At 44.7% G+C, this 27159-nt stretch overlaps 1 protein-coding gene across 3 annotated transcripts in view; it reads right to left on the bottom strand.

Moving 5' to 3' along the window:
- Nucleotides 1–27159, bottom strand: part of ZNRF3 (zinc and ring finger 3) — a 151432-nt gene that overhangs the window by 81164 nt on the left and 43109 nt on the right. The window contains exon 2 of one of the 3 annotated variants that reach the window (XM_032395142.1): nt 22267–22369. The exons of 1 other annotated variant lie outside the window; for it this stretch is intronic. In XM_032395142.1, the coding sequence (XP_032251033.1) occupies nt 22267–22269 (3 nt within the window). In that variant the 5' untranslated portion in view covers nt 22270–22369. Of the gene's footprint in view, nt 1–1105; nt 2941–22266; nt 22370–27159 lie in introns of those variants that run through there. One more of the 3 variants, XM_032395143.1, reaches the window with a different exon arrangement.

Below are 27159 nucleotides of genomic sequence, written 5' to 3'. Positions count from 1 at the left end.
CAAAGAAGAAAGAGGGATGGCAAGTAAGTCCATGAAAAGATGTTCAACACCACCAGTCATTAGAGAAATGCAAAATAAAACCACAGATACTGGTACACACCCATTAGAATGGCTAAAATTACAACACTAATAATACTGTGTTGGCAAGGATGTCAAGCAGCGGGCACTCTCATACACTGCTTTTGGGAATGCAAAGTGGCACGTCACTCTGGAAAACAGTTTGGCAGTTTCTTATATAGTAAAACACAGACCTACCAGCTGACCCAGCCATTCTACTAGATATTTACACACAAGAGAAATGGAGACATTTGTCCATGCACATCTTGTACTCAAATAGTCACAGCAACTTTATTTGTAATAGCCAAAAAATGGAAACAACCCGATGTCCATCAACAAGTAAATGAATAAATAAAATGGGGTGCATCCAAAGAATGGAATACTACTTGGCAACAAAAGCCCTGACACATGCCGCAAGATGGATGAACCTCCAAATCATCACGCTGAATAAAATAACCTAGAATTCCTCCCCTTTCCTCCCAAAAGGCTACATAATACATGTTTCCATTCATAATGGAATTCCAGAAAATGTAAACCCATCTACAGTGACAGAAAAGCAGGTCAGTGACTGTCTGGGGCTAACGTGGAAGAAGGGATGGAAAGCAGGGACAAGATACATGAAAACTCCCTGTATCTTTAAATGGTGAGTATTGTATGTAAATACATACAACAGCCTCAGTTAATTGAAAGACCAGCTTTTAATGCATAAATACATGATGACCTAGTGGACAGAGAAGGGACCTCTCTTTTGCTGATTCAAGTCTAGCTCAGAACTGGGCCATGAAAACCCAGTAAGAGACAACGCCTTTTCTTGATAGCTAGTAGGAAAGCAGTTCTTTTCCATGCTTTGTACACCCTAATCTTGGCAGAATAAAGACTAAACCCTGGAGCAGAGCCCTTTGGATATCTTGCCTTCCAGTCAGAGGTAGTGTACACACTCAGATATTCAAGAACCTTCTTTGGCTCACCCCTCCAAAAGGATACCGTATAAGCCACTTCACATAAAACACCTTACCTCAATGCATCTCCCCGAAGAGCAGTACCTTACCTGTAACTCCACATTCAGGGTTTTATTCTTGCAAACTCACAGAACGCATACACCCAATTCCAGTCAGAGACCAGCAGCCGCAACAGAGAACATTCTTAAGGGCAGAGGCATCAACGCGGCAGCTCATTCCCTGTATGAGATCTTTGCTGCTGCTGTCCTCCCCTTTGGGGCCTCCCCAAACACAGGCATATATCTCCATGCTGAAAATTCGTGGATTACCACTTGAGACCGGTGTTGTCCAAAAGAACCTTCTACAGTGATGGCAATGTTCTATTTCCGCACTGACGATGTATGAGCCACGAGCCGCACGTGACCACTGAGCAGCTGAAACGTGTCTAGTGCAAATGGGGAACTGAATTTTAAGTTTTATTTAATTTTAGTTAATTTTAATTTAATCTGGCTACTGATTACTCTCTTTAGACTCTGAAATCTAATACTCCCCTACAATCTCAAGAAAGAAAAAGAAAACAAAAGTTCAAACATCCTCTTACCCTGTCCTCCTCAAGTTATCTTAAAAGTATCTAGGACCAGCTTGAATCTAGAAGATAAAGAAACATGTTTGATGCTACCAGTTATAGGGAAAATGTTGTTTTATAAAGATTTTGTTTAAGTAGCACCATGCAGTGCAGAACAAAACAAAACACAGCAGGGAACCAGCAACGAAGGTGTTCTGGGGTCAGAGACCAGTGGGTGGCCAGGTGACACCAGGAATTTGAGATTGCATGGGTCAGAAACTCAGGCTGCCACTAATCTTGCTGTGTACTCTTGAGCAAATCACTTTTTCTCTCTGGACCTCAGTTTTTCAACAGTAAGCTGGATTGAACCACCTGCCCCATCTAATACACAGAGTTTTTAGAAAGGAAAAGAAAAGGCAAAGAATGCTAAAGAGTATCAAATGCTACTTAAAATAAAAGCAAGATGTCATCATCAACTCCCCTAAGTCCTGTGGAGGTCCTTATGCCCCTTTCCTGGCCCCACCCATTCTTCATGGTCCAGCTCTAGCCCTACTGCCTCCTTACATCCTCTTCAGAATCCGTCAGCTCACTACCACTGTCCCCACCTCTGAACACCGACCCGTGAATGCCTACTCCATTCAGACTCTTCTAAGCTGAACTGCTGCATTGTGTGTTCTCTCCCCAGTGGAGGCGGAGGGTCAACCACTGGCTCTGGATCAAATGAGTTCACGCATGTCAAAGGACAGACCTTTACGTTACGAAAAATAAATGGCAACATCATAAAGGGAGACAATGTGCTCACGTGAGTCACCAGGCAGAAGCCAAGGATGGAGCAGTCACCCACACTTAGAGTGACTCTAACAGCCACAGAAGAATGAGCAGTTGGGAAATCCTAACCAAGGAACTGCAGGGGACCCCTCCAAGAGGGGGGCAGAGCAAGCAAGAGCCTGGCAGGCCATGGCCTCTGTTCCAGTCTGAATGTTTGTGTCCCTCCAGAATTCTTATGTTGTATTCCTAACCTCCAGAGATGACAGCATTAGTAGTAGGGCTTTTGGGGGGTGCTTGGGTCATAAGAGTGGAACCCTCATGAACAGGATTGATGCCTTATGAAAGAGGCTCCACAGAGCTTCCTAGCCTCTTCTGCCATGTGAGGACACAACCAGAAGTCCGCAACCCTGAAGACGCTCACCAGACGATGGTGGCACCCTGATCTTAAGACATCCAGCTCCAGAACTGTAAGAAATTGATTTCTGTTGTTTATAAGCTACCCAGGCTGTATTTTGTTATGCAGTATCCTTCTAGCCAAGTCACCAAACTGTCTCTCTCTCTTTTTAAAGATTTTATTTATTTATTTATTTGAGAGAAAGTGAGCAAGGGAAAGAGAGGAGCAGGGGGAGGGGCAGAGAGAGAGGGAGAAACAGACTCCCTGCTGGGCAGGGAGCCCGATGCAGAGCTCGATCCCAGGACCCTGGGATCATGACCTAAGCCAAAGGCAGACACTTAACCGACTGAGCCACCCAGGTGCCGCCCAAATTGTCTCTTTTAAAAATATAGTCCCCATTGGAGCGCCTGGGTAGCTCAGTCGTGGAGCACCTGCCTTCAGCTCAGGTCATGGTCCCAGGGTCGTGGGATCGAGCCCTGCATCGGGCTCCCTGCTCCGTGGGAAGCCTGCTTCTCCCTCTCCCACTCCCCCTGCTTGTGTTCCTGCTCTCGCTATCTATCAAATAAATAAATAAAATCTTAAAAAAAAAATAAAAATAAAAATATAGTCCCCATGGGGTGCTTGGGTGACTCAGACAGTTAAGCATCCGAATCTTGAACTCGGCTCAGTTCAAGCCCCACATTGGGCTCCATGCTGGGCATGGAGCCTACTTAAAAATAAATAAATAAATAAATAATAAAAATATAACCCCTATCAGTATGATCCAAGAGCTACAGAATTCAATAACCTTGAATTCAGGATGGCAACCCCAATCCCCAGCCCTTTCTGTTAAAGTCAAAGTTCCAAGCTGTGCTGTTGTTCATTAATTAATAGTGGCTCTCTGGCTTCAGCTTATTAGAAGCCCTGGAGCAGTGTTAAAAATGCAATCTAGGGCCCCCTGGGTGGCTCAGTCGGTCAAGTGTCTGCCTTCAACTTAGGTCATGATTTCAGGGTCCTGGGATCGAGCCCCACATCAGGCTCCCTCTTTGGCGGGGAGTCTTCTCTCTTTCTCTCTCTCTCTCCCTCTGCCCCTCCCCACTGCTCATTTTCGCTCTCAAATAAATAAATAAAATCTTTTAAAAAGTGCAGTCTAGTGGAGATCGACTTTGAAGGGACACGATGGAACTTTCTGGGGGTGATGGTCATGTTGTTTTTCATTTTCACAAAAAAGATAAGGTTGGATTACACAAGGGGACGCATTTATCAAAACCCATAGGATAATATACTTAAGATTTACATTTCACTCCATGTAAATTTTACCTCAAAGAGAAAATGCATAGTCCAGCCACACACACAACCCCAATCAGAATATCTGGGACTGGGACACAGACTCTGGTTTTTTAACACGTTTTCCAGGTGATTCTGATGAAGGCGAACCTCTGAGAACACTATGAAAATTATTTGCCTAGACGAAAAATAAAAACAGATACAGACAAGGAATATACTCAAATTAGGATTCCCACTTTCTATCTGCAATTGATTATATGACAGAAATCATAACTCTCAAGAAATTGCTGGGAGGAACAGTATGAAATGGCCACTATTTGCCTATTTTTATTTACAGAAATGGCATTTGCCTATGATTCTAATATTACTATGGTAATAAGATGCCATTATTTCTAGGTGTAAGCATGCCCCTTGGTGAATGGGTAACTTCTTAGCCATAGAAGAGCATAATCCTTTTGGAAAGAGGTCTACGCAGGCCAGAGATTTATCTCCATCCTGAACTGCACTGCTGCTCTTCCAGGAGAGGGAAAGGGGGCAGCAGCTAAGGGGTGTGGCCGTCAGGGGGCAAAGTGTTCATTCACCTGCCTGGTTCCACTTCCCATGTGGGGAGCCACGAGCTGCTGGACCAGAGGCTCATGTTAACTGAGCTTCCTTCTTCCTCCAAAAAGACCAGCCTGTATTTTCTTGTTTCTGGGCTCTAGTTTTTTTTTTTTTTTTTTCCAACCAAACCAGAACTCTCATCCCAGTGGTTACAAGAGAAATTTGAGAAGCAACTCAGCCTTCCCTTGGGAAGGATGGTAGAGTGAGTACCAGAAGGTAATTTTCACAAGCGCCTGGGATCAGCGCGATACTGTGGACCAGAAAGCGGCACTCTCCCCAAGGGCTTCGCCTTCCCACGCGACTACGTTCTTCTCTGGTGATGAAGCCCGTGCTCACTTTGCCAAGCTCCCAGAGTACCATTTAGTCCTTGCTATAAGATCCAAGGACAGAATGTACCAGATACAATCCATCCAGTTTTGAACACAGTAACTTGTTTACCTTGAACTAAGAGAGACGCCAAACTGGGAAATATGCCAAACGAAGGAAACTGGGTGAATCAATACCCAAGGAGGGTAGGAGAAGCAAATGGGCCAGTCACAAGCCTAAGGCTCCTCGTGTCCTTGCAACCCCCCGTGGGCCACTTTTACATCCTCTGCCCAGTCAGTGGTGACCACTTCAGGGGGTACAGTCCTTACAACTCATCACACAGTCCCATCTGCTTCCCTGCTGTGAAGTGGGCAGGACAGAGATTACTGCCCCCATGCAGTGAGGAGGAGCCTGGGCTCAGGGGGTGACATACCCTAAGGAACACCGTGTCCGCTGGACCCACATTCAAACAAGCCACTCTGACTCCCCTCCTCCCACCACACCCCCCGACTTGTCAGTCTTAACCCACTGTGTCATATACCTTCCCCAAGAAGAAAAATAAATGACTTTTTCCTCATTCTCTGGATTTCAGGGAGATAAAAGTAAAACCAACTGTTTTATCCATCTCCAAACGTATCAATCACTGATTTATTGCCTGCCTTGGAGGCACTCAAACAGTTGCGGACAGGTCAACTGGTTATTACGTTTCATCCATGACAAAACTCACTGCAATGAATTGTAACCTCAGCTCTAATTAACAACTGGAGAGAAGAGCCATTTGCTTCTTAAGGCATCCTTCTTGACTGCCCCTCCTGCCACCAAAGTTCTCCATACTCCTAAACCGAGTATGACAAACTTGTTTGTTTCCCACCCCTAAACGTGACACAGTCTCAGGGGATGCGGTGTACAATCTCACTGACGCAGTGTAACGAATGGACAAGGTCTCAGAAAGAGTGAGCATTATTATCTAACCAGCCAGCCACTTCTAAGTTTCTAAACCTGTTTAATAAATTTACTGAGCACCCTCTGAACGACATGCGCTGTGACCAGGGCTGTGAGTGACACAGTAAGGAGTCAGACCAAGGACCCCACTGTGGAATTGCTCCAGATGATAATCCTCAGCTTGGAATTTTGTAACTGTGAGTCTTATCTTGTAACCAGTGCTACCAAAGCACAATCTCAAAACTGCAGAGCCCCTCAACAAAGACAGAATTTGGAAAGCACTGTTCTGGCTCCAAAACCAAGCCTAGGGTTGTAATAAACCCAAAGATGCTCCATGTTAATCTACGCTGCTCTAAAATTCTACTTCAAAATGCAGACAGCTTTAGACAAAAAGCCCTATGGTCTGCACAATATGCACATTCCCTCCTCTAGACCTAATTCAAATCTACCTTCGCAACAAATCAAGATGTGCTAGGAGGGGGGAAGTGGCCAGTCAAGGCTTCTGGTGCCCTAGGACCCCTGTGGCTAAAGACATTTTAGGGTGGAAAAAGGCCATGGCTATTGGGCCCTATTTTCCCTCCAGAACTGACCTGGCTTGATTCCCACGTCCCCTAAGACTACTTACACCCAAGGCCTAAAGCAATGGAGCCCCCACAGGATGCCATGCAATGCCCAAAGAGGTTCAAGAAGCAGGAACACCTTGCTTAGTTCCCAGCTCTCTCGCAGATAAAATTTAAGTGGGAATACGTGAAGTACTCCACACTAACCTCACATATTGCTTTGGGCAATTCAGTGGTTTTTTGCTCAGCTCAAGGTTCAAGAAGCTAGCAGGAAACTGTCAGACCAGGTGACTGAGGGAGGGATGCCTGCGTGGCTCAATGGCTAAGCGTTTCGCTCAGGTCATGGTCCCAGGGTCCTGGGACGCCTCGAGGGGCTCCCTGATCAGTGGGAGCTTGCTTCTCCTTCTCCCTCTGCCCTGCCCCCCCACTCATGCTCTTTCTCTCTCAAATAAATAATATATAATAATAAATAAATAACATCTTTAAGAAAATTTAAAAACAATAAAGGACTGAGAGACAAGCTTTGTAGACAAGCCTCTCTTCCTATAGGAGGAAAGGCAAAACTAGTTTCCCCAAATTCTCCATTCTGCACTCTTGCTTACATAGAAAACACCAGCCCTGGAGGCGCCTGGGTGGCTCAGTCAGTTGAGCATCTGCCTTCAGCTTAGGTGATGATCCTGGGTATCAAGCCCCATATCGGGCTCCCTGCTCAGCAGGGAGCCTGCTTCTCCCTCTCCCTCTGCCTCTTCCCTCTGCTCATGCTCTAATAAATAAATCTTAAAAAAAAAAAGAAAGAAAGAAAGAGAAAAGAAAGAAAGAAAGAAAAGAAAAAGAAAACACCAGCCCTGGAAAAGGGAAGGGAAGAAGAGTCTGGAGATGGCTTTGTTTCTAGGAAGTCGTGGTTTCATCCCATGCTAGAAGCTGCTGCTTAAAAAAAAGAAAAAAGAAAAAGAAATCAAGGAAATGGAAATAAAAGCTGCTCAGAAAATATAAAAAGTGCCATCAGACACTTCCATCTACCAGGACAATCTATGATCCATAGGAATTAGCAAGAACTATCTATCACTCCTCCCCTTCTCTGTACTACATTCCAGTCCCGTCCCTTCTATGTCCGGGTAGGCCTCACACGTCAGTCTGCCAGCTCACTTCCATCCCAGAGAGCAGCCTGCAAAACACACACTTCCTCCTTGAAGGTGATGTTTGGCGGCCAGACACCCCTGTCTCCAGCCATCTCTGTGGTATTCAATACCAGCTCTAGCAGTGGACAGAGCTGCCTCCCGTCGGCCAGGTGGACCAATGTGCTCCTCCTCTCCTAGGGATGGAGAGAATCCTTTGTACCCCCATCCTGTCCAGCCTGTGGAACCTCGGCAGACTGTGTACAAGGCAAATGGAAGGAAGGCTTACTGCTGGGTTTTAAACCATGTTCAGTAATGGAAGCCTTTCTAAAAACCAACCCGTAAGCAAAACTCCAATTTCTGAGATGGGCAAAAGCAGGGCCATGCTGGGTGAGGAGAATCTGAAGCTACTCCTTGTGGCTCTTTGCTCCTGGCAGGAGCCTCCAAGCTGTTCCACAGAACATGAGCTGAAAACCACGCTCACGACATTCATTCACGGCACTTGGTGCTGCCCAAAGCACAGGCCATGAGCCACCACTGACCCACAGAAGATTCTAGGTGGCAGACAGGTGGACTTTTAAAAGCAACAGACATCTATTCATGTTATCATAAATTAGAGAAGATAACCAGCACAAACTCTTGCTACAGTTTCATTTAAAAAATACCTTTCTCGCCAAATCTAAGACACCATCAATCGTAATATCTTTTAGTGAACAAGAAAAAAATTAATCCAGGACATGCCATGGATTTTAAGACATTCCAATTTCAGAGATGATATGATACAAAAAAAAAAAAAAAAAAAGAAAGAAAATCCAAGGATCACCAAAATAAGTCACTTTCACTGGTTTTCAGAATTGTCACTTTAAAATATATATAACATAAGTGACAAAATAGGTGGCACACGGACGTGGCAGAGATTGTAAATGTGTTAAAAGAAGAACTACATTATATAACATGAGCACACAGAGTACCAGGCCCCGTTCTAGGTCCTTTATATCACTGAACATATTTAATCTTTAAAACAACCCTGCTGCGTGGTCCCACATCATCCCATTTTCAAAGCAGTAAACTGCAGCATGATAAGGGTGGGTGACCTGCCCAATGTCACACGCCAGTAAGTGCCAAGGCAAGAATCCCAGCACAAGGCATGCGGATCCCAGCTCCCGGCTCTTAAGCCTCTCCAGGGTAGGACGATGGGAAATAGCCAATATTCAACCACTTCTGACTTACAAAAATGGCAAGTTCACAGGATTCCAGACGTAGGTGCCATGTGTCAAACGTCTGATTATGGGAGGACACGTGACTAGCTGCAGAGAAATATCCTTTCCAGATAGAGTGGAACTTCGGTCACTGGTGGCACATCACTAACCTCAATCCCAAGTCCTGAAACTTGTGAAATATTTTAGAATGTTTATCTCAAGCCCCCCTCATCTTCTTCACTCAGATGCCAGCCTCCAGAATCAACGGAAGGACATGAATACTTGTAGGAGAAAGGTATAAAATGGAGAAATATAAGTACACTCTTCTAAACTTGAGGGCTGGCCCTCCAGCAAGTTTAAGGCAACCTTAAGAGACAACTAATAATTCTCCAGATTGATCTTTCACAGGCCGTGGCCTCGGCCCTGTCAAGCTGTGGCTGAGCTAGTGGCCGGAGGGCAAAGCCATAACCCAGAGTTGGCCAAATCCTCCTTCAGATGAATGACTGGGTTTAAGGACACAGAATATCAGGGGTTACGGCTGGGGTCCATTTCTAAAAACAATTTTGTATTAACTGACCCGAGAAGCAGGGACCTCCACCCACCAGGCCTTTCCTGCCGGCGGCACCAGTGTGCAGGCCCGCACGCAGCCCCGCTCCAGCCGGCACCCTTCACACCCTGGGCTAATCCACGCACTCTTCAGATGAATGGGGCCCCTAAAGTTGTGCAACATGCTGGTCCTTCCTGCATGTATGCAGAGAAGCATCTCAGGTTTCTAATAACACTGGGCAAATGCCCAAAGAAGATCTGAAGTGAAGCAGAAACCTGATACATAGACCTGTGATCATCACAGAAGAAGGCAAGGAAAAAACCTGGATCTTATTTTAGGAAAATGCTACCTTATTCTGAAACTTAACTCAAAATGCCTACTCGTCAAGGACTCTGAGTCGGTTAACACTCCTGGTTCTGAGACCCAGCAGACTCGGACATAGGAACCTCTTTTCTGTTTATTTCTTGGTAACTTCCAAAGCTCATTCTTAGTACTAATTTATCCCCATGAACACCTAATCCCAAAGAAGTTTGAAATACATACATTCTCAAACACGTCTTTTTTTTTTTAAATGTCAAAGCTCAGCACCAGAAAAAGTTAACACAAGCCAGAGAAGATTATCTTCATAAACATTATGTTCTTAATAGAAGTAAACTGCCCTTTTCCCTTAAGCAAAATAGCACATAACTATGCACGCCTTTTGTACTCGGTTTTCAAAACATGAATGGGGACACTTTTCCGAAGTCGCGAGTATACAAAAGAACCAAACAAAATCGCAAAAAAATGTGGAAATGAAAAACTTCTCTCTGCTGAAAGGAACTGTTCTTTGTTGATAAAAGGGAGGTTCAAACATATTTTAAATATTTTTAAACAAAGGCCTAGCTGATGTCCCTTAATCCATCCGTCCAGCTCAACTTTCTGTGCAGGCAGCTGCTGCAGTCAAGCGCCCATCCAGAAGGGAGGGCCAGAGGCATTTCCTCAGCGTCCCACATTCCTGGGGGACACGGGACTTAGCAGAGTTAATAGCAATTTTCAACCTCCAATGCAAGTACAACAACATCTTCATAAAAGTTTTACAAGGACATCCTGGCAAGAACCAAACTACCACGAAGGGCAATGTTTTGGGGCCCCGAGCATTCCAGCAGCTCGCTTTTCTTGGCCACCTTTCCCAGCTGTGTGGTGCAAAGAGGCGGTCAGCTGGGAACCCACAGGAGGGTCCCATGGAGAAAGCACTTGGAGAAAACAAAGCCAAACGTACCCATGCTGGCTCAAGGCTCCTTGCGCCACAGGACAGGGGAGCAAGGGGAGGCCAGTTAGATTTCAACATCTCTAACCAATGCCGGGCAGCAGGAATGAGCAGAAGGGATGGAAGCGGAGTCCGACACCATCGCCATCCATCCTTCTAGAAGACTCCACCCTCAACCTCGCGGTCCTCATTCATGGGAGCCTAAGGGAGCCTTGCTCTGAGCAGGCAGGGACACAGGTACCTCGGGGAGAATATCCGTGGTGCGACCTGAAGAACAAAGGTCCAAGGTGCATAACAGAACCATGGGGCCTTGAGAGAAGGCAGTCAGCCTTGGGGCCAATGTCAGTCTCCTAGCGCTGCCCTAACAAAGTACCACAGACTGGGTGGCTTAAACAACAGAAATTGATTGTCTCATAGTTCAGGAAGGCTAGAAGTTGGGGATCAAGGTGTCTGAGGGCTGAGGGAAAACCTGTTCCATGCCTCTCCACTGGCCTCTGGTGGGTTGTTGGCAATCTTTGGCCTTCCTTGGTCTGTAGAATCTTCACCAGTATCACTGCCTCCCATCTGCACATGGCATCCTCCCTGTGTATGTGTCTGTGTCCAGATTTCCCCATTTTATAAGGACACCGGTCATACCGGATCAGGACCCACATTAATCTCATTTTAACTTGATTACCTCTATAAAGACCTTATCGCCAAATAAGATCACATCCCCACCCCCCAGGTGCCAGGCGTTAGGACTTCCCATATAGGAATTTTGGAGGTGACACAATTCGACCTCTAAAAGGGCCCTTAGGAGAACTCCTGGTAGTTGAGAAAGGAAGGGCCCGACAAGGAGATATGAGCATTTTCATTCCTCAGCATCTCTTTCACAATAAATAACCACAGAAGCCGAAAGTCCGTATCACAATGCAGGAGTAAGTTAAATGAGTAATTTTTTTTTTAAGTGGGTGGAAAGAGGTGGGAGAGAAACACAGGCAAGGCGCCATCACAGAGGGAAACAAGGAAAAATGATACATTCATAGAACATTTTGGCAGAGGCCTGTTGCCAGTAGCTATATGGTAGACTCAGAGTCTGGCAAGGTATAAAAGAGGACGAGGCCCAAAATACATTAATGGCCCGGCTATGGCTTTAGATCGAGTCATAACTGGCTGGGAAATGGGGCTCACCTCACAATTCTGTGAACTGCTACATTTGAGTCTCATGCCATTCAGTGAGGATTTACATGGCAAAGATCAGGTCATTGCCTGCCACTGGCCTGGGCCCGAACCAGACACCAGGCCAGGGTTTTCAGAGTAAGGAGCGTCCTGAGAAACAGACACATAGAGAAGGGCCCTCATGAGTCACTGGCTTTTCAAACTCAAAGCATGAAATAAGGAACACCACATTTGGCAAAGGTGGGTGATGAAGGGCAAAAAAAGAAAGGGAAGAAGAAAATGGGGGAAGCATTTTATTTTCAAAGGAGCTTCAATGGTAATGGCTTAGTGATTCTGAATATTGTTGAAGGCTGGGAGGGGGGACATGATGCAATCACAGGTGTATAATACTCAAAATATATATATTGCCGCCATCACAATGCAGGTCTATGCTAACGTTCTCAGATAATAGAGAGGCAAGCTCCTGTAAAACTATTTCATCCCAATTTCCATTAAATGCCATCTAGGCCAGTGGTACTCAAAGTCCAGTCTGCAAGCCCCTGGGGAGATCTTTAAACCTTTTCAGAGACCTTATGAGGAGCAAAACTATTTTTGTAATAATACTAAGACATTGGGGCACCTGGGTGGCACAGTAGGTTAAGCATCCAACTCTTGATTTTGGCTCAGGTCATGATTTCAGGGTCGGGAGATCGAGCCCTGTGTCGGACTCCACGCTCAGTGGAGAGTTTGCTTGAGATTCTCTCTCCCTCTCCCTCTGCCCGCTTACACGCTCTCTCTCTCTCTCTAAAATAAATAAATACATCTTGGGACGCCTGGGTGGCTCAGTTGGTTAAGCGACTGCCTTCGGCTCAGGTCATGATCCTGGAGTTCCGGGATCGAGTCCCGCATTGGGCTCCCTGCTCGGCGGGGAGTCTGCTTCTCCCTCTGACCCTCCCCCCTCTCATGCTCTTTCTCTATCTCATTCTCTCTCAAATAAATAAATAAAATCTTTAAAAAATAAATAAATAAATAAATAAATAAATAAATAAATAAATAAAATAAATACATCTTAAAAAAAAAAGATACTAAGACATTATCTGCCTTTTAAAGTTGTGCCGACATTTGCCCTGATGGTGTGAAAGCCATGTGGGAAGAGCTGTTGCATGAATCAAAGCAGTGGTACCAAAACGCACTCTTGATTCTTGTATACTTGTAATTAAAAAAAAGAAAGTTTCCTTACAAATGTTGATGAAGAACACTGATGAATTAATTAATAATTATTAATTTTTATTAGCTCTCAACTCCTAAGTACATGCTTTTTAATATTCTGGTGACAAAATGGGAAACAGGCATAAAGCACTTCTGCTGTATAGCAAAGTTAACAATGGCTGCCTCAAGAAAAATTACTCCTGTGATTGTGAGTTGCAAGCTAAACTAGCCATTTTTTATTAGAACAGCATTTTTACTTAAAAGACAACTGAAAAAGTATGGTTATATAGATGAGTACAGGGCAGACATTTTCTCAAAAATGAGTAAGTCTGTCGTTTCAAGGAAAACAACTCGTAGTATTTGCTGATAATGATAAAATTTGAACTTTCAAGCAAAATTAGGATTTTGAGAAATTTGTATCTATCACCATGAGCTTGAAAGAATTCCAATACTTAAAGACTTCCTAGCGAGATAGGTGAGATATTAGCAAATGCAATTTTTTAATACTGCATAATGAAATATGTCAGCATATGGAAGAGCTACAGGACTCAGTGAATCAATATCTCCCAAATGACTAATGACCAATAATACAAAACCACTTCATTAGTAAAGTCCATTTAAAGTGCAAGAGAGGAGGGGCACCTGGGTGGCTCAGTCGTTAAGCATTACCTTCGGCTCAGGTCATGATCCCAGGGTCCTGGGATCGAGCGCCACATCAGGCTCCCTGTTCAGCGGGAAGCCTGCTTCTCCCTCTCCCAGTCCCCCTGCTTGTGTTCCCTCTCTCGCTGTCTCTCTCTCTCTGTCAAATAAATAAATAAAATCTTTAAAGTGCAAGAAAGGGGCGCCTGGGTGGCTCAGTCAGTTAAGCGTCTGCCTTCAGCCCAGGTCATGATCCCAGGGTCCTAGGATTGAGTCCCACATCGGGCTCCTTGCTCAGCGGGGAGCCTGCTTCTCCCTCTCCCTCTGCCTGCCTGTCTGCCTGCCTACTTGTGATCTCTCTCTCTCTGTCAAATAGATAAATAAAATCTTTAAAAAAAAAAAAGTTCAAGAGGGACCAGTGGATTTCAGTGTAAAAGAATAAGAAGAGTTCACTGATATAGTTTTAGGTTCCACACTGACTAACTTTTAAGAAAGTTAGCTTCTGTTGGTTTGCTATGTTGAAATCACTAGTTTGAGTGTTGGACCCTATCTTTATTTGGAAATGTTCATGATTTGGGAAGAATGAGAAGAGTTAGAAGATGATGGTTCTATGAGCAGGTTGTCTAAGGGTATCAGAGTGGTGGGAAAGGACTAACCTTTAAGGTTACTAACCTTAAAGAACTAAGGCAACTTAGTTCTTTAAGCAACTAACCTTTAAGAAAGTACCTCCTGTCAAGTTTTGATATAGTATCAAAGAATATCCAAAATTATCTTAAGAAGTTAATAAAATACTCCTCCCTTTTTCAACTACGTATCTGTGCAAGCACAGATTTTCTTCATATACTTCAACCAAAGCATATCACAACAGACTGGGTGCAGAAGTAGATCTGAGAATCCAACTGTCTTCTATTAAGTCAGACATTAAAGAGATTTATAAAATTATAAAATGAGGCCACTCTTTTCAACGTACCACCCAAAACAATACTGTTGTGCATACACATCTTAATTAATATGTAATACATTTATTCTTTTTAAAAATTAATTCAAAAGTTGGGGCACCTGGGTGGCTGACTCCTGGTTTTAGTTCAGGTCATGATCTGACGGGTCATGAGATCCAGCCCTGGGTCAGGCTTGGTGCTCAGCGGGGAGTCTGCTTGAGGACTCTCTCTCTCTGCCACTCCTCCCACTCTCTCTCATGCTTTCAAGCTCTCTTTCTCTCAAAAGTAAATAAATCTTTCTAAAAATCATAAAAATTAATTTAAAAATTAAATATCTTTAAAGATTTATTTACTTGTTTTAGAGAGAGAGAGGGAGAAAACACGAGTGGGGGAGGGGCAGAGGGAGCGAGAGAATCCACAAGCAGACTCTCCACAGAGTGCAGAGCCCAACATAATGCTAGATCCCAGGACCCCGAGATCACGACCTGAGCTGAAACCAAGAGTCATCCACTCAACCGACTGAGTCATCTAGGCACCCCATAAAAAGTAAGTATTTTTGAAGTTTTTGTTATCATTTCATGGCAAATATCAATAGATATAACCCACATAAAGAAAATCTCTTTGTGGTCCTGAGTGCCTAGGTGGCTCAGTTGGTTAAGCGTCTGCCTTCGGCCCAGGTCATAATCTCCCAGTCCTGGGATCGAGTCCTGCATCAGGCTCCCTACTCATCGAGGAACCTGCTTCTTCTTCTCCCTCTGGCCTTCAGCGCCCTGCTTGTGCTCTCTCTCTTGCTCTCTCTCAAATAAATAAATAAAACCTTTTAACAAACCTTTAAAAAAAATCTCTTTGTGGTCCTTAATACTTTAAGAGCACGAGGATTCTTACAATTCAATAATAAAAAGATGAACAATTCAATCTAAATGGATAAAGAATCTAAGTAGACATTTCTCCAAAGATACACGAATGCCCAATAAGCACATGGAAAGGTGTTCAACATCATTAGCCATCAGGGAAATGTAAATCAAAAACACAATAAGATACCACTTCACACCTACTAGGATGGCTATAATCACAAAGATAATAACAAGCATTGAAGAGGATGTGGAGAAACTGGAGCCTTCATACACTGCTGGTGAAAATGTAAAATGGTGCAGCTACTTTGGAAAACAGTCTGGCAGGCCCTCAACATGTGAAACATAGAGTTACCATATGACCCAACATTTCCCCAAAAGAAATGAAAACATGTCCACAAAAAGACTTGCACATGAATGTTAATAGCAGCATTATTCATAATAACCAGAGCAGAAACAACCCAAATGTCCATCAACTGATGAATGGATAAATAAAATGTATTATCCATATAATGTAATATTATTCAGTAATATATGGTTGATAACGGGGGACCAGCTGAAAGAAAATTCTATCTAGTTACCAGTGGATTCCCATACGTGCCTATTTAAAGGATTCAAAATAGAAAAGTGTTAAAAAAAAACCCGAGCCCTCTGAAGGCAGCCAACCCTAATTTCACTATTCCCTCCCACATGATGAGCCCAACAGAAGCTAGTTTTACCCACATTCCAGCATTGTGGAATGGCTTCTCAAAGCCTTCCCAGGAAATGACCACTGTATTTATCTTCCGCCCAGCCTATGGGTTTCCCAAGTAATTGGTGACAGTGAGCGCTGAGGAAGCAAAAGGCTTGTCAGCCCATGATTTCATTGCTACTTATCCACTAACTCAATCAATCTCCATGGTTCACGTTCACCTCAGCAGACAGTACAGACCTTTCTACCCTCAGCAGCCATCACTCTCTCCTGCCAAACACAAATGAAACCCACCCCTCAGTCCCCAAAATCCTCTCCCACCACTCTGATACCCTTAGACAACCTGCTCATAGAACCATCATCTTCTAACTCTTCTCATTCTTCCCAAATCATGAACATTTCCAAATAAAGATAGGGTCCAACACTCAAACTACTGATTTCAACAGAGCAAACAGAAGGGTTCCCAAAGCGTACTGCCATTCATCCACCTCTGGCGAATGGGAGAGTGCCCTGATCCAAATACCAATGGCCATATACATAAGTCCTTTTGAGATCAGGCATCATCATATCAAAAAGATGATACACTGTTTTATTGAGTTCCTGCTAAGGGATATAACTTCCTTTTGGATAAAACTGCAACTTCTTAAAGCCACAAAGCAATTTCTCCTACCCAAAGAGTGATGGTAGCATTAAACACACACATACAGGAGCGCCTGGGTGGCTCAGTCAGTTAAGTGTCTGCCTTCAGCTCAGGTCATGATCCCGGGGTCCTGGGATCAAGCCCCACACGAGGCTCCTTGCTCAGCGGGGAGCCTGCTTCTCCCTCTGCCTGTCGCTCCCCCTGCTTGTGCTCTCTCTGACAACTAAATAAAATCTTTAAAAAAGAAAAGTTAACATACCCCAAAATCTCATTACTAGAGAAAAAATGGGGGGGGGGGTGTAGATTTCCTTATAGTCTTTTTTCAATGCATGTCATACAACTTTTCTTAATTTTTCTAATTAAACAAAATTAGGATATGATATATTACATTATATTCTGCTTTTTTCACTTATGAGCATTTTTCCTTGACATTAAATACTCTCAAACAACTTTAATGTCTGCATAGTACTCAAGTATATGAACAAAAGTACTATTGCTCAGTCAGCCTTTGATTGTTAAATATTCTCACTGTTGAGAATTTTCTATCATAAATAACTTGTTAGTGAACATCCTCACACATAAATCTTGATATGCACCTCCCATTATTTTTTTAGGATAAATTCCTAGAAGAAAAACTGTTGAGTCAAGGAGTATAAATATTTTAAGGCCCTGGGGTGCCTGGGTGGCACAGTTGGTTGAGCGTCCGACTCTTGGTTTTGACTCAGGTCATGATCTTGGGGTCGTGGGACTGAGCCCTGTGTCAGGCTCTGCACTCAGCACAGAGTTTGCTTGAGATTCTCTCTCCCTCTCCCTCGGCCCCTCCTGCTTATGCTCTGTCTCTAAAACAAATAAACAAAATCTTGAAAAAAAAAATTTTTTTAACAAATAATATTTTAAGGCTCTTGATACATGTATGACTACAAATAACCCTTCCACCAGCAGTACATAAAAGTGTCTATTTTCTTGTACCTTTTTACTAAAAAGGTTGCTGATATTATTTTAGCCTTTGCCACTTGGGATAGGTTAAAAAAAAAATGGCTGGTTTTTGTTTCGATCAAGGGTTCTTTCAGAATCCTTGCTGTCCCACAGCGTTGTCATTCCATCCTTGTCCCCACCTCATCCAAGGCAAGTGCAATGAGCGAAACAGAAATCCACACGCTAGCTGTGCACAACACATCAGGAGCTGTCCATGCTGGATAGGGGCCACACATTGTGGGGGGATTTTGCTACTTTAAAGAAGTAGAAAACTTGATGTTTTGGGGGGAAATAGGGGTGTGCAAATGTGTGGAGATTTAGGTAATCTGACAATTCCCAGATCTTAGATTACGTCAGGAAGCAAGTTTAATGCCAACACACAAACGCTTGGGGGGCACAGAGAAGAACAAATGGTCCTTCTCCCCTCCTGTGTGTGTTAATCACATTAGAATAAAAAGGAGAAATAAATCAAATAGCTTCAATAAGGAATCACTTCAGCATGTATTTCAAATTATCCCACAACTAGCACCATCCTACAAACTTAAAACTGTTTTGATTCAGCACAAGTATCCCCTTCACATACAAACCACCCCCCCAACCTCATATCCTGGAAAGGGAAAACATAGGCTGAGGGATGCTGGGAACCCTAAAAGAAATGTGCTAACAGCAGGCCCCTACCCCCAGCCTGGTAAATCTCTCATCTATAATCCAACATGAGAGACAACAGGCAAACAGCAAGAGGTCATCTTCAAAGAACCGGTTGCTACGGGAAGCAAGTGTAGAGGCAGCAAGCATGTCCCCATCAAAGTCCGGCAGCTGCAGAAGAACCACAAAGGTACAGCTCCCCTCCGAGCGGAGCAAGAATGGCGGGGAGGGGGGCCTCCGGGAGAGGGGGGACAGGAGGAGGAGGAAGGGAAGAGAAAAACATCAGACCGGCAGCAGCTGCCCAGTGGAACAGAAAACCTGGTAGTTTTCTGTTGTTCAACAAGGGGAAAAACAGGAGGGGAAAGGAATACAGAAAATAGCATTTCCTAAACTTGCGTTTTTAAGCGCTGGTCAAATCTTTTGGCATACCTGAGAGATGGCCAGATAAAGCCCACAGCTATGGAAAGAGAAACCCAGCCGTTAGTAATAAAATGGCAAGGACCAGCTTTCAGCACCATCTCAGTACAAATATGATCATCTTTTGGTAGAAAAATCTCCAAATATTTAGTCTACAATGCCTCCTTCCCAATAGGGCAACACCAACCATACAGAAGAGGGAACCTACCACTTGTCCATAGAATCTAAATAGGAGAATCCGAGGGGACCCCTTAATTTGAGTAGAAGCTGCCCTCATTTTTCCAGGTTAAAGACACAAGAGCTAATAGACTTCACAGCCCCTAATGGACATCTCAAATAGTCCCTTTCGCATTTGTGATCTCCAACCCCACGTGTAGCACCAGCCCTGGGAATCATACAGGACTCAGGGGAAAGAGACCGCTAGAGAATCAAGTCCCATTCCCTTACTCTGAAGACAGACCTTGGGACATTAAGAGACTTGCCCCAGGTCACCTAGCTTATCTAGAGCCCTGTCTCCCAACTCACAGGCCGAGGCTCCTTCCTCTGCTGGGTGACAACCATAAAGGTCTAGGGACAGGAAGTAGAGGGGCTAACAGCTTGGTCTTCATTCCTCACCAAGGTTCGGGCTGCTACCAAATGGCTTGGCACGCTCCATCAAAGCGCTGGGTCTCTCTTCTCTTCCAAAGAAGAGCCATCTGTCTGTCGGTTTCTGTGGGTCTTCACAGGAGTCAGGCCCCCAAGCAGGTGGACACACACCTGTATTTCCTCCCTGGCTCACTCTCTCTGTATCACATAGCTCTGGTGAGAAAGTGCTCAGGCCCTCAAAGAAGGTACGGTTCGCTCAAAATGATTTCCTGAAACAGGTGAGAGGTTCTGTGGGGCTTCATGTGCACACACAAAAGGCTCAGGCACGAAGCTGTGTTGCAGAACCGTATCTCATGGGAGAGGCAAAGCTGAAACGGTACGGGTGACTTCTTCCAACTTAAACACTCACACAAGTCGCAGACTTGCGCAATCTGTTTTTCTCAATGGATCTGTCTTCACCATATTTTGCAGCTAGAAAATGTGCGGATGAAAAACAAAAATCAAACAAGATTTAAATGGCACTTTCGATAAGCCAAGACTTTCTCTGCACGTGTCTGCAGCCAAGGGGAAAGAGTAAACACGAAATTAAAAAAATAAAATTAAAAACCCTCCTGAATTCAAATCAATAAAATATAAACTTGCACTCCTCCACACGTTATTGCCCCACAGCTAACAGACGAGTGAGTACACCAAAGCTGCCTGCCGGGCTCTCCTCATCCCACCGCCACCACCTCAAACTAAGTTTTTTTAGATCAAACAAGATTTCTGAGAACCCTACTTCTCCTTGTTCTGTTACTGTCAGAGAAAAACAGAAGCGCGAGGACAGATGTACGCACTTATTTACTTGAAGACAGACTTCCTAAGGCCCTTCCGCTTCTATCACTAAAACACGTGAGAGAATTGAAGACAAAAAAAAAAAAAAGGAGGGAAAAAAAATTCATGAGGGTGATTCAACTGCCCAGAAAGGAACAACTGTCCATAAAATGAACAACCTCCGTGAAATAAATTTCTGTTGTATACCATCTTTATAATTTTTTTTTCGGCTGAAACCATTAGAAGCTTCTGGCTGCAATGGTAAATTACGGAGGAGTGAAGTCACTGCTGGATGGTCTCCTTTCCAGTTCACAACTAGAGATTAAGTTTAAGAGACCCAACCTAACCCCCTTCCCATTGAATCAGACTTGCTCCTGCCCTCTGAGCCCTCAGAATCTGAAGGCCGAAGGCCAAGAGGAAGGCCTCCATGGCCCCAGGTCAGGGGCTGGCAGCCTCTGAAGGGGAGGGCAAGGGCCTCTGAATGACCAGATTAAGTCTGAATGGAAGAAGAACCTATGATTAAATTTTCTGAATAGTTGGCTCTCTTAGGGGGAGCAAACTAAAGAAAGAAAGAGAGAGGGAGAAGAAAGGAAGGAAGGAAGGAAGGAAGAAAAGAGAAAGAAAAAAAGGAAAGAAAGGAAGGAAGGAAAGGAAGGAAGGAAAGAAACAGAGAAAAAGACAAGAAAGAAAAAAAGGAAAGGAAAGGAGAAAGACGGGCAGAGACCTAGTGTGGCTGTTACTGCCCCTCAGAAATGGGAACCCTACTCTTTGGATCTAAGAGAGTGGTATTTCACATACTCGATAGGTCAAGCCTACTTTCTGACCAATGTGTGGCATTCAGCTGATTTTCCAGGGAAAGGAAGAAAAAAAAGTAACATTGCCCTACGTCTTCTCCAGATTACTATTTAGACAGTTCAGGTTGACGTGGAACATGCTTTAACTACCAATCCCCCAGGACAAACTTAGAAACTTCTCCAAGCCATTACACAGCAGAGAAATGGGTCTTTCCTTTAACTCAGTCTCATCTTCAACCAAAACTTCTTTACGATATCATTCCAGCTTCACTGGCCCAGAATCCTTGCCAGAATGCTCTCTACCCCCAAGCATAAGTAGGGAAGGAAAAGAGCAAATAGCGTTTTATCCAACCTGTGGCAGCCTGGTCAGAATTGTTCTGGCTACACAAGATGCAGGCCTGCTGAGGTTTTGTTCTGCTTTTCTAAGTGGGGGGAAAATATCAACATAAATCTTTCCTCCCAGTGAAAGAGCAGAAGATTTAAGTTAATTCATAACGCAGACTACTCATATATCACGATACAACTCATTAAAAATCTTGTTGAACAAAATGTTCAGTGACCCTTCTCTGTTAAAAATGCAAGTTTGGGTGTAAAAGGCTAATGTTTTAAAAATGCTGGGGGCGGGGGGGATGGTTGGGAGAGGCGAAAAAGCTCTTCCAAAACCATAATGTTCAAGCTCGGCCCATCTTGGCAAGTAGGACGCGAGTCCCTTCTCTAGCATCTGGTTCTGCAACTCATATTTAATGTGTTTCCATTAAACCGCAGGGGACACAAGGATGAAAAGCACAGATTCTGCCCTCCAGAGAGACTGTAGCTACACTGAGGACAGAAGGTGTGAACAGAATTCAATGTAGACGGGAGGGAGGGTTAAGTGCCAAGAGTGAAGCCCATCAAGAGAATGCTCTGAGTGAGAGGCAAAGATGGGGACCTGGGGGGCTCCAGGAGGACTTCGGGATTTGGTCTTCAAAGATAAAAGATAAAGAAGACTGTGAGCTTTGGTTCCTTCCTCATTTCTACCTGGAACTGTCCAAGGATTTTGAAAGGCAAGCTTCCACCCAGCAACCGATGGGGCGGGCGTGACCACATTTGTATTTATCAAGCTCATTAAATATGTAAAATACTTCATATATATTTATGCATTTGTGAAGCATAAAAATAGCTAGTTCTTAATGTATATTTGTTTAATCTTAACAACAGCCATAAAAAGGATTTTTTTAAGATACTCATAACGAAAACTCAGAGAGGTTAGAGGGTCACTCGGCTAACACGTAAGACACAGAATGTGAACTCGGGTCCGATTCCCAAGTCTGATGTTCTATTTCCATCTGCACTGCAAGAGTTCCAGGCACACGTCCCCTCCTCCAGTGCATTTTTTTTTTAAGGCATCAAAAACCCACCAGTAACTTAAAACCTCCAGTGTAATACTTACCATATACTTATTTGTTTAAATGCATGTCTCCCCATCCAGACTGAGTTCCTTAAGGACATCCTTCACCTTCATATTCTAGCACTGGGTATGGCACCTAGGAGAGCTGAACAAACAAGCAATGTTCACACTGAGCTGCGTGTCTCATGGCACCCAGAACCGCAGAGAGCCTGCTTCAGCCAGGAAGTCATCAAAGGGGTTTTGCTCGCTTAACCTAGCTGACCCTCAGCTTCCACAACTGTTAATAGGGATAATAAGAATACCTGTTTCATAAGGTTGTTTTGATAACTGTGTCAGATAATAAGTGCTAAATGCACGCCAGCGCCTGGAACATGCTAAGTCCTCCATAAAGGCGGGCAAATCATCTCTAACCTCAAACGGAAGATAAAAGGGAGGTATGCCAGACTTCACCTTTAATCTACTAGATTTAAAATCTGGAAACTGGTAAGATACTATTAAATTTTAAAAGGGTACAAAACCATGTGTGCTATCCATTAAAACACAGTAGGGCAGATCTAGATACACTGATATAGGAAAACTTTCAAGACATCATTTTTAAATGAAAAAGCATGTCCTGGAATAAGATATGTGCATGTATCCATATGTATGTGTGTCTAATTACATGTATACAAGCATCTAGAAAAATACTCTGAAATACAGAAGGAGTGGGGCAGGAGGGGAAGAGGTCTTTCACTTCTGTCACTGTGCAGTTCTGATATTTGAACCTTCTTATGAAAATACACATTTTCATTAAAAGTAGTCATAGTGTACAGTTTCATTCATATAATATACCAGTGTGGGTTCCTGAGTTGTGACAAATGTACCTTAATAAGTAAGATATTAACAATTAGAGAAAGTGGGTGCAGGATATATGGAAACTCTCTGTTCTACTCTCGCAACTTGTCTGTAAATCTAAAACTCTTCTAAAATAAAAGGTTATTTTTTAAAGCAATGTGTAGCCCAGAACGATCTTTGCTCTTAAGAATATATCCATTTGGGGGTGCCTGGGTGGCTCAGTTGGTTGAGCAACTGACTCTTGATCTTGGTTCAGGTCTTGATCTCCCAGTTGGGAGTTCAAGCACCGTGTTGGGCTCCAGGCTGGGCGTGGAGCCTACTTAAAAAAAAAAAGAGGGGCGCCTGGGTGGCTCAGTTGGTTAAGCGACTGCCTTCGGCTCAGGTCATGATCCTGGAGTCCCGGGATCGAGTCCCACATCGGGCTCCCTGCTCGTCAGGGAGTCTGCTTCTCCCTCTGACCCTCCTCCCTCTCATGCTCTCTGTCTCTCATTCTCTCTCTCTCAAATAAATAAATAAAATCTTTAAAAAAAAAAAAAAAAGAAAGAAAGAAAGAAAAGAAAAGAGTATGTCCATATACATAATTATACATTCCTTACACTCTAGAAGGCTAACAATGGCTCCCACTGGTAATACTGAAGATGATGCTCATTTCCTTATACCTTCTAGATCAGTGGTTCTCCAAGGGTGGTTACCAGATCAGCAGCAGCAGCAGCACCTGGCAACTTGCTGGAAATGCAAATTCTCAGGCCCCACCCCAGAGCCTCTGAATCAGACACTGTAGAGGTGGGGTCAGAGGATGCTGATGCACACACAAGTTTGAGAGTGCTGTTCTAGATCATAGAAACTGGTTTTGTAACAGGTGACACTTTTATAGTCAAAACAACAGGACAATGAAACTCGGAAAGGGGGTCAGTGTGCTGATGGATGAAAAAGGATTTTCAGACCGGACACATGCCCTCACGTGGTACGTGCACTGGGATGCAGGCACAGGCCAGTCCCAACCCAAGCTGACCTATTCTGTCCGTCCTCTGGCTCCCCAAGCCAGCTTCCGTGGGGGACTCTGGGATACCTTCAGAGACAAATCTCAGACAAACGAATCTGACATGGAGAGTTTTCTTTTTTAAAAAAACCATTTTAGGGGCGCCTGGGTGGCTCAGTCGTTAAGCGTCTGCCTTCGGCTCAGGTCGTGATCCCAGGGTCCTGGGATCGAGCCCCGCATCCAGCTCCCTGCTCGGCGGGAAGCCTGCTTCTCCCTCTCCCCCTCCCACTGCTTGTGTTCCTGCTCTCCCTATCTCTGTCTCTGTCAAATAAATAAATAAAATCTTTAAAAAAATAAAAAAAAATAAAAAAACCATTTTATTGGAAGGGAAAAGTTTGTTGGCAGCAGTTTATCATCTTCATCTTCAAATTTATGGCCTCCAGTCTCAATTTTACATTAATAGCACCAGCCAGGGCATGACAACTAATAGTTTTAAGAGGTAAAGACTCATCTTCACAATTAAAAAAAAAAAAAAAAACTTAAACCTGTATGTAGTAGCAGCTCAGACGAATAAGGTGCCATGCTAGGTTACAAGTCCTGCCTTTGGAATGGCCCCTCATGTCCTTCTTTGATCCTCTTCCTTGGTCCAGGAGGATTTATAATCCCCAGCTGGCTTCCTCCCCTCTAAGTGCGGACTTTGACCTTGTGTAGAAGACCCATGAGGTCTGCATTTCAGCTCTACTTTCAGAAGCACTCAAGGGGCCGCCTGTCTGCTGAATGAGCTCTATGAACACCACGGTAAAGAAAAGCTCAGAGATCCAAGTCACCTTAAAAATTACTACCTCCTAGAGCCAAGGGGAGGAGGGGTAGGAGAGGAGCAAAACTAAACCAATCAGAAGTCCGCCACCCATGACCAAGGGGCTACTCTGGGCACCTTCCCGGGCCCAGGGAGTGGGGGTCACATTCCCAGTTGTCAAGCCCGCTGCTCTGCCAGGGTGGCCAGTGAGTGGACCTCAGGATCCCAAGAGAGGTGCCAAGGCATCAGGGCCCACCACTGACGTAGCCCCGGGCTAGGGGACAGCGTGTCATCAAGGCGGAAACTGCACAGGTAGGTGGGCATGACAGCCACAGAACCCAGGTCGGACAGTTAGAAACAAGAGATGGACCCTGCTAGAAAGACCACTGGGGGTCTCAGTCTGAGTCATGGCTTCGTCCGGTCAAGACTTGCAGCCAGGGGCGCCTGGGTGGCTCAGTTGATTAAGCGACTGCCTTCGGCTCAGGCCATGATCCTGGAGTCCCTGGATCGAGTCCCGCATCGGGCTCCCTGCTCGGCAGGGAGTCTGCTTCTCCCTCTGACCCTCCCCCCTCTCATGTGCTCTCTCTCATTCTCTCTCAAATAAATAAATAAAATCTTTAAAAAAAAAAAAAAAGACTTGCAGCCAGAGGACAAGGAGAATGAAACTGGAGTGCAGACAGGAGACCGTTCTCCCAGATCGGGGACCCATGGCTCAAAGACTTTCATGTGACTTTGGGAGCAGCAGTGAGCAGGGACTGGCAATAAAGGCGCCATGGTGAATGAAAGCAGGGCTTTGGAATGACTGACGCACAGACACCTGTGCGGAAGAGAACAGAGTCTGGCTTCCTCAATTACCTCTGTGCCTTTGGTCTGCCCCCCCCCCCCGAACTCCCGTCATACCAAGGGGTTCAGTGCACAGGAAATGGTGAAGGACAAAAAGTATAAGCAGTACTTTGTTTATTTGTGAGAGAGAGAGCGTGAGTGCACACATGTGAGCACAAGTTGGGGGGGGCATAGAGGGAGAGGAAGAGAAGCAGGCTCCCCGCTGAGTGGGGAGCCCACCTGCAGGGCCTGATCCCAGGACCCTGAGATCATGACCTGAGCCGAAATCAAGAGTCGGACACCTAACCAACTGGGCCACCCAAGCGCCTATAAGCTGTGCTTCTTGAAGCAAAAAGATCAAATGGCCCTTCCCTCCAAACCCATGGTGAGGTGGCTGGGAATTCAGGCAGGGTGGCCTCTTTGGAGACCCTAAGAGAATACTCTGCTTCTGGTGGAAGTAACCCTATATCAAGTTTAGGAAAATGGATTCTATCATAAGTCATAGCGCTGGAACTAGAGAAGATCATTTTCTGTAGCCGAAGATTGGAATCCAACAAACCTTGGAGGAGATGGGAGGAAAGAGCAGGCTGACCTGGGGCACCCCTGTGTCAGGGGTGTTAGTGTGGGCACCTCAGCCATACTGGGGTTCAACAGGACCAGCCTCCAACGGTATGAAGACAGCACTTTTTTTTTTTTTTTAAGATTTTATTTATTTATTTGACAGAGAGAGACACAGCGAGAGAGGGAACACAAGCAGGGGGAGTGGGAGAGGGAGAAGCAGGCTTCCCGCTGAGCAGGGAGCCCGATGCAGGGCTCGATCCCAGGACCCTGGGATCATGACCTGAGCCGAAGGCAGACACTTAACGACTGAGCCACCCAGGCACCCCTGAAGATAACAGTCTTAACCTCAAGAAGTGGTGCCAGGTGAGTATACTTCAAGGGAAGAACTCAGAATGAACAGAGATGAACCAAGGACACAGGCAGAGCACGCAAAACCCAAAGCCCCAGAAGAGCAAAACTAAGATCGAAGCAGAGTAATTGGAAACGGAAATGAGAGGGCTTTATTACATGGGATGCCGCAGACGTGAGCATCCTCCGTGCAGCCAGAGCAGGTCACGTGAGTAGGGCTCTCACAGTGGCACCTCTAGGGACAAGGTCTGCACGCGAGGTTGAAGGAATTGAGAGATTCCAAAATTCCATTCTAGACAAGCCCGATTAGAACAACACAGGAAGAATCAAGAATCGTGACAGCCATATCCAGAAAGTGGGGCAATGCCTGAAGTTTATAGAAGGCCTGAAACCCAGGGGCTTAAGATAAGCACCACAAATGCCTAATCACATGCAGGAGTGTGTCCTGTTTCACCTAATCTGAATCATAAACCATAATGAGGTTTGGCTATGGTGCACCTAGTGTATCCTGCTCTATTCCGAGAAGCCCTGGATCAGCCAGTGTAGAAACAGGGTGCACAGATAAATGCACAGAAAAGACAAACCACACACCTAG

This window comes from Phoca vitulina, unplaced genomic scaffold (genome assembly GCF_004348235.1).
Source record: "Phoca vitulina isolate PV1807 unplaced genomic scaffold, GSC_HSeal_1.0 scaffold82, whole genome shotgun sequence".
In the NCBI taxonomy this organism is placed as follows: domain Eukaryota; kingdom Metazoa; phylum Chordata; class Mammalia; order Carnivora; family Phocidae; genus Phoca; species Phoca vitulina.
Note: the sequence above shows the minus strand (reverse complement) of the source record. Positions and strands in the feature narration are given on the sequence as shown.